Below are 13,947 nucleotides of genomic sequence, written 5' to 3' on the forward strand. Positions count from 1 at the left end.
AGTGATATACTGCAAACATCATAACTCAGTAAGATGGTACCAGATCTCATGCAAGCACCAGCAAAAGGGAGACCTTGTGCACACAGTCAATTTCAGGCAGAAAATTAAACAATTGCTAATGGCATAGACTTTTAATAAAGTTCCACTTGGAACAATTCCCAGAGCTTAACATCCCTCTGACGTATCCATTTCCAAACCAGTATTCATGTGTGCTTAGAATCGCAGTCAAGGTGCGACGCCCACTCCGATCCAAGCTCAGCTGCTGATTTGAGGTGAAGTTCAAGGATTTGGAGGTGGTCCTTCTCCTTGATCTTTCCACCCACTTCCAAAGTGAGTGGGAAAATCAAGAACTTTAATGTGCTGATTGTTGCACAGGGCTTCCTCCCTTCTTTCTTTCTTTCTTTCTTTCTTTCTTTCTTTCTTTAATCTTTGCTTGACTCAATCTGATGGTTTGGCAGAAATGGATATTTCCAAAAAATAAATAAAAAATCACGAAAGTTGTTTGTTGTATACAGATTCAACAACAGAAGGTAAGGAACTTTCAAATGTAACCCTAAAAGCCCAAACTTAATAGCTATGGTGTCTCTATGTGAACTTCTGACTGCAGCTATTCTTCTCTAGATGGCATTGCAGTAAGAAGGTGATTTATGTGTTTACAGAACCAATACCAAGTTTTGATAATAGCGTAGTAATAATTTATGTATTCTCCTTCAGTTGAACTGTAGAATCCCGCGGTTGATCCTCTTGCATGGACTTCAAGCACTTCGGTGCCTCCAATTCTTTCTGCAAAGCAAACATCGATTTAAATTCACAGAAACCAATCAAACACCAGACGAAGCAGCGCTTGTTCAACTTAGAAAAAAAACATGGGAAATTACTGAATGTCAAAATGTGACAAACATGCAGTGCTTTGTTTCAGTCAGAATACTCCTGTTTCTTTCTTCTTTTTTTGTTTCGTTAGTTCCACAAATAAAAGAGGGTCGTTTCAGATGTTGAAATAACTTTTGCATCCAATATAGCCCAAAATACACTGCAGCTCAAGATGTAACCTGGAGTGCTCTTGTGCTGAAAATCGAAACATGCTACAAGCAGTTATTGGCAATCGTTGGTGCCAATGGGGACACAACTAGTCATTAGATTCAGAGCGTTACTTTTCACATAGAGTCAGGTTGTTTTGGGGTGAAATAAAATTGAAAACTTTTGTTTGTCTGGTTTTAAAAATGCATTTGAATATTTGAAACTTCTAACAGTGACAAAAACAAGCGATGCTGCAACAATTTTATAAAACACACAGATATAATTATTTACCCTTATTCTGTGTTTCAGTACCTGCTTTAAAGGCTAAATGAGTCTGAAATAGCGTGAAACTGTCCTATATCAAGTTTAAAAGAGTCGCAAAGAACTAATCATTGAGGGCAAATTTACTGAGAAAGACCAGTGGGTCAAAACGGGAGCCAGTGGTGAAATTTTAATAACTTGCAGATACCCCCTACTGTTCTGTAACAAATTCATGCCTGAAGGCAAAAAGCCTTGGTTAAAATAAGATGTATTACATTATGGAGGGAGCTGTCGCCTCATCTAAAGACACAAATGTCAAAGGAATGAAGGATGGGTGCATTAAAAAAAACTACCCTTGAGGCTAAAAAAGTGAAGGAAAAGATTCTCCAGAACTGTAAATATACATACAGAAGATCTTCGAAAACATGTTGTTAATTACCTGGTTGTTCATTGATGCCCAGTTGATTTGCTTGGTGTGAACAAATAAACAAATCATGTTAATATATGAGCTTTAAAACCAGTGATTTTAAAGCTCCACGCGTTACTTTGTGTTAGTCCATCCCAGAAACCCACAAAAAATCCTCAAGAGATATCAATATATTTGCAAGATACTGTATTTTTATTTAGGTATTTGTGACAAAGGTGTGTTTTTTTTTTTTTTTTTTTTTGTGACAAGCCTAGCAGAAGGAGTTTGCAGCGATACAGCAGAGTGATAATTTTACCTCTTTGTCAAGAAAGTAGTAGTTACTGCTGCATTGCAGACTCGGAGTCTGCCTGCAGGATCTAATAAAGTAGCTCTAAAACCTGATAGCATAAAAGCAGATATCACCACATTAGTCTGCAAACCACATACATCAAGGAGTTCCTCAAAGTGATTGGTGACAGACAGAGTTGTGCTTCAGGGTATGAAGTGATGCATAGCCTTTGCTTAAACCTTTGCATCCTACTTCTGGGGAATCTGAGCTTTACTTTTGATCTACTTTCTTCTAGCAAAAAAAATAAAAATTACACGGCTGTGGCAGTATTAACCTCTATATTCTTCTAAAAGTCTACTTTAGACATAAATGGAGAAATGAAGGATCGGTTGAGTTGTGATACACCATGAATTTTTGATTACGGAGTGGTTGAGGACACTTCTTCTGCTTATAAAGTGATTTGTGTTGGAAAGGAAGTGATGGATGGAGGAACGATTCTTCCAGTTTCAGCTGAATATCGAGCCTTTCGTTGGACGTGTTTGTCGTCGGGTTGGTCCTGGAATACGTTTTGAAAGTCTTCTCATTTAGTTAGCAACTACATCATGTTAAACAGTCCCAACACAATCTGTTTCTAATTTATTAATCTTTTTTTTCACATATAAGGTCATTAAACATTTGCATACTTCCTTAATTACGGTTGTATAATTATCTCATGTTTTCTTTGTTTACTTCAACCGTACTTTAAATTGGCCAATTTAATATTTCATTAATGAATTTGTTATTAATCTCATTCAGATATTTCTCCATTTTAGTTCTCAGAAATCACTAATGTTTCATTTTGATAGAATGAACTACAATGATCGCGTTCCTCTCAATAAAATCCCGATTCCCAATAAACACAACAGACAAAACGTCTCTCATCCAGACCAAAGACAACAACAGTAATTTTACTTTAGCTCCACTTTGCAGAAGGTTGGTTAAAGAGCAGAGATGAAACTGCTCTGTCATTCCTCTGATCATCTGTGTTGCACCTAAAAACACACAGCTGGGCTCCACTCTTTGCCTGCAGCAGCACAAAGTTGCATAAGAAACCTCAAAGTAATAAGTAGTGGGGAAATACCGCATCTCTTTTCCACACAAGGAAGCTCAAAGTTTCACAGTTTTGCAGACCACTCGCACCTAAATTGACTTGCCATTTTTTGAGAACAGGGAGTCCTCTCATTGTTCAAATTTGTCAAGGTAGTTGAGTTCAAAATTCTCTGAACAGTTAATACCACTCATGAACGCCTATATATACAGTTCCAGTTCCAGCTTGTTCTACATGCATTTTTCTTCCCTTCTCCTGAGCCAGTTTTGGGTTGTGCTTCAGATCACTCCAATTTTACCTTTTCATCTGCTGTGAGATTGAATAACGGAAGCCACTGCTCATGTTATTTTTCTTTAAGCTGCAGGGCGTCTTCAAAGATTTTTAGGTGAGTAGGTGGATATTTCCATATGCCAAAGAATTTTTTTTTTCTTTGATGCAAATTTTAATGTAAAAGCTACAAAAGTGGCCAAATTTGTATTAGATCATGTTAGTAATCTTCAGAAGTATTCCACACACCCCTACAAACACACTACTTTCACTATAAATATGTTTTTGTTGCTCTTTTAGGGGTTGAAAAGACAGACTGACATTTGCAGCAAGGTCTCCGAGTTCATTCCTCCAGGCCTCTATCGCTGCAAGATAAAGAAAAAAATAAATAAGAATGAAGCGTTACAAGAGTAATGAGAAAATAGAACTGCATGTGTGCCACCAACATATCAGATTTGTTTTTGCCGCTGACTCGGGCACTTTTTTTTTTTTGAAGACCTGGTTCTTGAGAAGTGGATGAAGAAATAATGATGAGATGACATTTCTTACCATGAAAATGGGCCTGCCATTGAGTCCTGTAGTTAAAACACGCAAAAAAGTTATTTCACTAACGTTCTCGGAGGGTGTAGTTAACAGAACAAAACCCCATTGACATGGAATGAAGTATTATTATACAAACAGGACACAATTTCTGCTTTCAGAAAAAGACAGCACAGAAAAATGTTTAAACTATGAGTGTAAGTAGGTTAGAAATAAAAGGAGCACAGCCAGAGTTGTGTAGCAAGATTTAATTCAAGAAAGAGTACCACTACTTTGCTTAAGTAAGCATAGAAGTAATACTTACATTAAAGGAAGATGAAAGTAGTCGGCGCCAAACAGACGAGGATCCTGTTATACAATCATCTTAAGAAATAACGTATATCCTGATTGCCTTCTCAAATCTTTCTGCACTAAATCAACAGGATTCAACCTGATTTTAATATTACTAAGATTCTGAACCAACTGATTTCTCTCACCATGTTGAATTGTTCAAAATAACATGTTCTAGTGTCTCATCTTACCCAGTCTGATGCTTCCCTGTTAGAAATAATATTCTGTTCAGGACAGAATGCTCAATCCCAAGTCATGAACTAATTTTCTCTTCTCTCCTGTTTCCTTTCTGTTCTTCTCATTTCACCAATTTTCCTCTGTATTTCATAAAATCGCCGTACTTTCCTTTCTTCCTCTCATAACTTTTATCACCTCTCTTCTGTTTTTGTGTGTCAAAATTTAATTTGCAGACATTAAATGAGACAAATGTTGGTATTTCAAAGGATAAAAATGAACTAATGAATGTGCCTGAAAGTAAATGAAGAGATCAATTAAAAATAACAAATTCAGGCTGAATAACCAAACATTTCCAAATCAAATTAGCCTAAAACCTTTGAAACCAAAATTTACATTAGGTAGTGTGCATATATGTTAAAATTAGTGCTTTTCGAAGGTGAGTGGTGTCTGATGAGTTCAACTGCTGCTCCTTTTTCCTGCAGTTCCCCCAGAGTTTTGAGTTACGGCTGGAAGTTTGGCCTCAAACCGAAAGAAATAAAAATGCTTGAGTAAAGGAATTTTACAAGGTGATGTAACAGAAATGGCAAAAACTTATGCCGATTGATTGCAAATTGCTGCCTCCACATGTTATATAAAGTCCCGAAGACTAAGTCACAGCATAAACCTATACTTATGCTTTCTACCAACAATGACTTTCCAGGAAAATAAGCTCAGATTATTAAAAAAAAAAAAACTAACAAACTTTATAGCAGTTCTATAAGAAAGCAGTAGAGTCCAGAAGGGGCTTTTTGTATTTACATTCTGTTTTATTGTTGTTCAAATGAAAGTTTTAAAATATGAAAATTTAATGATTGATACAATAAAATTCATTTTAAAAGCTATTTCTTTTTCTCCTTTGATAAACATTTTCGTTTTTATTAAAAAGAAAGTCTGCAATGGGGTGCTGTGGTGGTGCCGGGCAAAGCACAACCCATGTATTGAGGTCTTAGTCCTCATGCTGGTGGTCGCAGGTTCAATTCCTGGCCTGGTGACATTTACCACACGTCTTCTTCCTCTTTCCTGTCAAACTACTTTCAAATAAAGGCCACTAGAGCCAAAAAAAAAAAAAAAGTCTGCATATGTTTTCCCTTAATGAAGGTTATCAACAGTCTGAGGGTTGTTCCTGTGTCATATAACAAATACAGACCTAAATTTAACATCATCTCTTTCTCGCAGGCCAGAAACTGGGTAGATTCTAACCAAACACTAGAACAGAAATTGTGACTAAACTTTAGAGACGAGACATTATTATTCACACGTCACCATTTTGAACCAGATCAGACTTCACTGAACCTTTTTCAAAAGAATTGATAAGACGGTAACATTATGATTTATATTATTGTTTTACATGATTTATTTCATCCCAAACATTACTGGTCTAACAATCCAGATTATGGGTTATTATTTTCAACCCTCTCTTTAGGAGGAACCCTAACCCTGCCTTGTGTTACTGCATCAACTCAGTGTTGGACTGGGCCATATTTGACCTAAGACTGGTTTATCAAGATTGGCCAAACTTTCAATATGGCCATTTTCAAGTTGGGGGAAACTCAGATTTTGTATCTTAAATATGTCAGCATACTGAAACTATAACTTATCTTTCTTTGTTCAGTGCTTTGCTCTTGAGATTTGCACTTGGAAAAAAGAAGATATATCACAGTAATTAGTATTTTATTGTCTGTGGTATGTCTAATCTGCACACTCAATCTGTGCCCTGTTGTTCTTCAAGCCATCTGCTTCCATGGAGACCAACACAGGCACAGATACAAATACTCAAAGAAAAATCCAGAGACCAGCTCACTAACACAGTCATCAAGGAATAAAAAACATTCTTCCTATTATGAGTTTTGGTTTGTCTTTGTCTTGTATAAAACGCAAATGTAAAATGTGAAACAGTTAAGCAGTTTTTCCCTTGCCTTTTGATTTTTCCCTCATTTCTGTTTGGCTTGATGCGTTATTTGTCGATGCAGTTGGTTAGAAAACTAGATTATATAAGATCATTATTATCTGATAAAACTTTATACTTATCACTGTTTGTTTGAAAATCTTTCTCATGCATTATACATTTTTATGGGATGTGAATTAAATTGATGAAAGAAAGAAATGACCTTTTGTTGAAATTCTGTTTAATGAGATGCACCAGCATGTCTGAATTGCGAAAGATTTGTGATTGTGTAAAATGCAGAATATTGTCTTAAATGTGTCTTCTTGGTATAATCACTCACTGTATCCTGTGATGTCAACATGCAATCCAAATTCACCATAAACCACAACAACAAGTTCCTCCTGACCAGGAGAATTGAACCCCTCTGCTTGACATCACTTTTGTCTTTTGAAAGTGCAGACGCCTCCAGGCCTTTAACAAATTCCAGGAAGAGCGAAAACATCCATTCCAGTAGTTCTGCATTGATTTAGCTGATAACATTTACAGAACCCCTCCCTCCCATGTTAGCCACATAAAAGCCTGGCATCCTCCTCCAATATTACCTGAAGGAACTAGAAGCATTTTTTCAGTCTTTTGTCTGATTCCTCCACCCACAGTTTTTATATATATATAAACTGCTTGATAAGCTATTTTTTTAAATTAACACTACCAACTGTACTGTTTGGTACAAGTAATTCCTGATTGGTTTGGGTGGGGTGAAGGTGAGGGAGTAACTTTAGCTTTTCTTTTGTTTTTCTCTCTCACATTTCTATTTTTGCCTTGGGAAGATGGCAGCTTATTTGTAAATCCTCCACCTTTCAGAGGAGGATCAAAAACAATATCCAACTTCATTAAGCCAGTAGATTCTGTTTGACATTTACAGACCTCAATATGCAGTATTTATTCCTCACTTTCATAATCTTTGGCCTTGCTTTGGTCTCAGTCATCTTATTGCAGAGGTGTCAAGCACAGGTCCTCAAGGGCCTGCAATGTTCAGATGTGTCACTCGTTCAACGGACCTGACTCAAATGGGTGAATCACCTCCTCAGCATGCAGCCAAGTTCCATAGCATCTTGCCTAATAACCATATTTTATTATGCAGATGTGCTGTCGCAGAAGGAAGACATTTAAAAGCTGCAGTACGCCAACCCTAGAGGACTGGAGTTTGACACGTTTCTCATTGGGATTTTTGTTTTTGCTGTTTCAGTAGCTGCATGTTGCGTGTTGATTTTCAATCATTTATTCTGAACCTGTTTTGTAAGATTACAGCTTGTTTTTTGAAGACTATTTTCCACAATTTTGTATTTTGTCATTCAGCAGTTCCTTGTTTTACTTCAGCTGTTCCTCATCTGCTGGATAGACTCACCTGTTTCACATCCAGCAATCCCCCTTGGCCCAGTATTCAAAGGTGTGTGGCTTCATTCACTCTTTGTCAGTTTTTTTTTTTTTTTTTTGTGCTTCCAGAGTCTTTCGCTTTAAATTCCATTATACATTGTCTTCACTGCTGTAAGGTTCGTGTTTGGTTGATTTGTTTCAGACTTATTCACTTCACTTTGCCTGCATGCTGCCTGTTACAGGTCCTTAACAAAAATACCAAATCATGATAATGCCATAACCTTTCTCACACAGAACCAGACACTGCTTCTAAAATAATATAGCATATTGAGAGGTTATATTCATGTTATATATAACATTTATTTTAATACACTGACTCAATCAAAAATAAAATTTCACATAAGTATTTTCAAGTACCCATTATACAAAATATATGTCTTCTATTTTTCTTTTTTGCAAGTGACTGAAAAGTTTACCACAAGGTAAAGGCGAGGAAGGGAAACACTATGGTACCCTCATTTCTAGCAAATGAGATACAAAAACATCTGGATTTATAATCTAAGTCGATTTTCATTTCAAACTTGTTTTAACTGATATAATTTTTAGTTTTTGTAGATGTCACATGAGTTCTCTTTCATTTAACCAGCAAACACTAATTTAAAAGTTTTTGTTCAGTGTCAACAAAGCCTGTTGCTGTGGAGACGGCCATTAGCGGGTGGATGGCTGACACCCACGCAAACAGACGACAGGAAGAAAAATAAAGATCATCCTTTCTTGTAGATCACACCACTCAGTATACCATAATCACACTGGTGGAGTAAACTCTGTCAGGTTCTTTCAGTTCAAATGTATTGCCCAAATTCTATCTACTTATGTTGTTGGAAAGAATCGATTTAACTTATGAAGCAGCACCAAGAAGTTCAAGGAGAATGCTCTCATAAAACGAGATCCATCAACATCTCCTTTTCATATATGTGTATGTACATTCCTAATTCAGCAAGTTCATATTTCTTAAGATAACAAAGTGCTCCTGGTTGGAGGTTGGATAAGCTGAGATGACTGGTGAACATCTGAGTATGCAGCCCACAGGGTTTGGTCCAGACAAGGAAAAAATCAGCAGAAAATGGAGGAGAAACTGTAAAACACCCCAGGATCATGACACACAGTTTCTTTAAAAAAAAAAAACAAACAAAAAAAAAACAATTATTTTTGCCTGTCCTTCAGAACTAGACCACAGACTCAATGAGGAATCTAAGTGGGTAAAAAGAATAGTCAGAATGACAAGATGGAGCTGAGGAGTCACAGATGCTGGATGAAGGGTGAGGAGAGGATGAAACTAAAAATAAATGTGTACGTTTTACATCAAGATGACAAACCTTGACATCTGCCCTTTTTTGAAAGTTAATCGTATCCCCTGTGAAGTTTGTATTTTACTTTGATTCAACTGTGTTGGAATGCACCAAACGTTGCTATTTATGATGCTCCAGACCATAGACCAAAGAAAATCTATTATGATAACTCTGACAAGTGAACCACACTAAAACTGCTGCTTGTTATTATTAGATAATTAAAGCCCGTTTCAGTTCATAAATCATGCTGTTGCTCTTTTCACCAGCTGACCTGCAGCGTTGACACCAGCATCTATTCTTGTGTTAGGCTGCTAAAACATTAATATCCCCTGAGGGATCATCTGTCATGGCAACCTGGGATTTGTTGTAAAATTGTCTTCATGGGTTTAAATTATTCAACTTTTATCTTTCATTCTAAGTGAATTTGTAGGAATCACATTGTATGAGTTTTTCTGAAAATCTAAACACATTTGTAAAACATAAAAAAATCTTAAAATACATTTCTGAATGGAATGATTATGGTTTTATATGTGCAGTCCCGACAAAAGAAAACCTCATCTGTAGCTCGAGAAACAAGACATGCAATAAAAGTAAGTAAGGAAAATTTGTCGGATGAATCATATGAGGTCTATCAAGAATATTCACAAGATCGTATTTATTAAAACAGAAACCTTTACACTGTTTAAACTCTAATCCCCTGAACTCTAAGTATGTCTTAAGAATAAAAGTTGGGTTGCAAGACAGAAGCTTCTTCTCCCTGATGTTCTGATGAAACCAAATGTTAACTTTTCAGCCCACAATACCACATATCAATTTTTAACTTAGTGGATCAAAAAGCATTCACCAGTAGTGTACGTAAGGTGTGCAAGGGCCCAGCAGGACTGCAGATTAAAATTGGATAGAGAAATGTTATCACAAAACTGATGATGAATATAGCATGCTGAAAGACTTCAACAAAAGAAGGCTTAACCCTTTAAATTTAAAGGAGTGTCAATCAGGCATGAGATTAAAGGTGGTGAAACATCAAATAAATGCTACTTTCCAGTGATTTGTCCATTCATTGTTTTCCCCAAATCCTGTGCATAATCTTCAAGATATTAATAGAGCAGTCTTGTAGCCTGGCTACCAAACAGTAACACGAAACTGTGATCTCATCTCACATAATTTAATGTCACAACAGAATGCCTGAACTTTACAAAGTGTGAAGGATTAGGTTTTAAATACACAACGCCTTCCTTCATAAATTAAATGCTTGGCGTGTTTTATCTTAATGAGTTATAAGAAGCAGTATGTAGAAACTCTGTGGTATACAATGTTGCCAATGCTGCTGTCCAGAGGCTCAGCATCCTTATGTGCGGATGAATGCGTAGATTGTCTATGTCATGAAACTGCAATTTAGCAAATCCAGATTTACTTCAAGATTGTGGAATCACTGATGCCATCGTTAATTTGTGACTCAGTGAACAAAATGATGTTAGAACCAATTAAGTGAATTATCCCTTTTATGTCGTTGTCGTTTTATCTTTTTGTACTATGGACCCTTCCATTCAATAAAGTTTGACTAAATAATTCATATTCTTAGTTTACTGATTGAAAAACATGTTCAAAGCCTCCGTTTCCCACCAACATGCTTAACTGTATGAAACTTGTAAGCAAGGAGAAAACTGTCAGAGTCTTTTAAGCCTCATGACTCAGTGTGTCTCTCATCTGACCACACATGATGAAAAATAAGCTTTTTCGAATCTTTTTGAGATTACAGCAAAGCTTCATGGATTAATGAGTGAGTATAAAGGAAGACTGATCGGTGCTTGTTTTCACCCATTTGTCACGTTATTATCCTTCCAAATGGCCTTGGTGGGCTTCGTTAAGCACTGAAAGTCCTTTGGAAAAGAGCAGGAAAAACCAGGTAAGAGGAAGAAGTGAGTCACGAGGAGCTTTGCAGTAACATGTTTAGAAGCATATACAATTGAAACAATTTACAACAAAATAAAAAAAATAAATTAAAAAATAAAACGGATGCAACTATACAGTTGCAATGCCACCGACTGGTTCAGTATTGTCCACTTAAAAGGTGGACTTGACCTTTTTCTGTTAACTGCTCTGCAAATTGGCCCCAAGCAATTCTATTTTTGTTATTATTATGTCTGTGGAATATCCTCGCTTCCTCCTTTGCTCTCTTGTTGGTTTGATAAAGCCCTTGAAGACCTTTCAGGCAAGCTATTAGTGCTTGTCTTAATTTCTTCTTTCATGGCCTTATTAATTCTATTACTCTGTAAAAACTTACATAAGTAACATGTAATTACTTTTTTATCGGTTTTGCTGAATCTGTTGTCTGCCGAAACAACGTAAGTTTCCCCATTGAGAGAGAAATGAATGAACTGTTTTGTTTATTTAGTATTTAGAATCCATTGATAAAGAAAAAAAAAATACAAGTAAAATAGGACAAAAACAACACTCGGAGGCTTTATAACAACAACAACAACAACAACAGCAGGTGCTCATAGACAAAGTTGAATGTTGGGCACAAAACAACAGAAATTTCAGTCATGCAGTATGACTTCCATCATGGATCTGTTTGTGCTGGTTACACCCTGCTGGTGCAATTTCTAGCTGTATTTTCTTTTCTGTTTTTATCTGTAAAATTAATCCTCTCTGGCGTGACAATCAAATCTGTTTTTATAATTTAAAAAATATAACCAGTTTTCCTCCACTGTCTTTTTCCTCTGACAGTTAAAACACAGTTGAATTTACCAGACACCCTTTGATTAGAGACTTCAGCAGTTGACACTAACACACACTGGTGTGAAGTAGAAGTGTGCAGGACTGTCAAAAATCAACCCTAATTTCTTTACGCTTTGGTTTCAAGGAGTTACATTTGTTTTTTTTGTTGTTGTTTTTTTTTAGCAATCTTTGAAAGTGGTCTTAATCTGATTCTTGGAGACTTCTGGTCCCCTTTTCAATCAATGTCCCTGAAAAGTTAGGAAAAAAGAAGTGTGAATTCTTAAGACGCAAAGGAAAGATAGAACTGTCAACAAGAGAAGACCCAACAAAGACATGAACTACGTGTTGTCCTTCATTTTATCCTCTGCTGTGCATATGCTACAGTTTTCAGCATGAAGCTCTCAATCATCTCGGTACAAAAACACAAAATATGCACAAACAAACAAAAAAAAAAAAATAGAAACAATGGCAGTGGTGTTTGTGACAAAGACAATGTTGTCTTTGTGACAGACTGCTACAAAAGAGACAGGAGGTGTTTTATGATTTATTCAAACCTTAAGGGTCTGACTATTATCCCAAAAGATCAACATTCGGCTGCAAACTTCTCCAGAGTCTGCTGAACAGCTGGAACCAAGTTTGTCTTTGATCAACACTAGTATGAAAAGATGTTTTTAAAAAGTCTATTTTTTACAGCACTGGCAGTCATTCTAGCACAACATAACAACTCCTCACAAAAAAGAAAAAAAAACATATTACTAACTAATTATTCAAAGAGTAATCTAACTGGCATTTTTACTTATGCTGCTGAATTTGAGGATGATGAAGTTGTTGATGAGGCTGAAGCAGATGAGGGTTTGGCATTGGAAAGCTACAGAACAAAAGAAACCAGCATATAAAAGTTATCTGGAAGCTCAGCAAGAGCCTTGTTTTGTGTTTCTTAGTTATGCTCAAAAACATTTGCAACTAGGTTTGAGATCTACTGATGGCTGTCGTTGTTCTCTAGTAAAGTGAACAACACTTTTGCTGTTTTTGTAGAAATGCTACTTGCTGAATCACACAGTTTAACACAGGAAGAAGGATAATTCTGAAGAATCAGGAGCAAAGCGCTAAAAGAGGAACACGTGGAGCGGAAAAGTTGATGATTCAAGGACTTGCCATTTCCACTCTAGGAAATGGTAAAATGTGCAGCCACGTCAGATGAATAGTAATGCTTTTATACTAGTTTTTTTTTTTTTTTTTTTTTACATGAGTGTGACTGATTATAATTATAAGGCTGTAAAAACTTATTTCCAAAGCTTTTTCACATGGAAACCATTCATCTTGCAACTAAATTATAAACAGATGAGCCAGGCCCAACATCAGTGTAAAATCTGACAAATGTAAGTATGAAAAAAGAAAACAACCAAAAAAAGAAACATAAGTACACTCTTTTGTCATATTGAGTGTTTGTAGAGGACCCAAATACAAATGAGAAATGCTAGAGAGGGTGAAAAAGTTCATCCAGTGAATGGAATTTAATTACTGGGAACTTGATGCTATAAATAAATTTTTGTCAAATGTGGTCACTTGGTATTGCTACATCTGTTCTTTATCCACCTGGCAGGGTGCAAGATGCTGGCAGGGCATCTTGTTATGTGCTGTTATGTTCTGAGGATTTCCATGTAGGGGCTTGTCCTCCCATGATGTCCTTGTCCTCTGTTCCTCTGTTCTGTTCATAGGCTTTCTTGTAATCAGGAGGTTGCTGTGGTCCTCTCGTAGAGAGGTTAGCCACTGTGCATTGCTGTTGTGGGACGCCTCCCTTTCCCATATTCCTTTCCAGTATTGTTCAGTTTCCAGCCTTGGTGGGTCTGCTCTGTTGTTAGTACCCTGCCATTGAGAGTACACTTTAGCTGGTTGGGTGATCACTGATGCTGAGTTGTATATCAGCTCATTGGTTTCTGTTATGGTGTTGGTAGGGATTGTTCTCATTGTTCTCAATGCTGCATTCACATCTTGAATGAGACTTTCTGATGGTACTTCACTCAGCCGTTGTAATTGGCGTCGGGGTTGCCTGGTGTTCATTCGGGCCACGATTCTCTCTCTCAGGTCAGTTGCTGTCTCGTTCAGTTGCTGTCTCGTTCAGCTTTGATAGTTTGTTCATTACTGGGGCTGCATACCCAGTCTCGGGGTGGGGAGTTGTAGTTAACTCCCCCCTGACCTTACCTA

The 13,947-nt window shown here is 36.7% G+C and overlaps 1 protein-coding gene across 1 annotated transcript; it reads right to left on the reverse strand.

Annotated features, from left to right (window-relative positions):
• Positions 1-203: 203 nt before the first annotated feature.
• On the reverse strand, positions 204-4,346 carry tbata (thymus, brain and testes associated). Its single transcript, XM_016674411.1, is given in 7 exon segments — positions 204-322; positions 2,001-2,082; positions 2,379-2,435; positions 2,437-2,526; positions 3,607-3,692; positions 3,774-3,902; positions 4,331-4,346. Coding segments are annotated over 7 exon segments (579 nt in total).
• Between the last annotated feature and the right edge of the window lie 9,601 nt (positions 4,347-13,947).

Source organism: Poecilia formosa, unplaced genomic scaffold (genome assembly GCF_000485575.1).
Source record: "Poecilia formosa unplaced genomic scaffold, Poecilia_formosa-5.1.2 Scaffold95, whole genome shotgun sequence".
NCBI lineage: Eukaryota > Metazoa > Chordata > Actinopteri > Cyprinodontiformes > Poeciliidae > Poecilia > Poecilia formosa.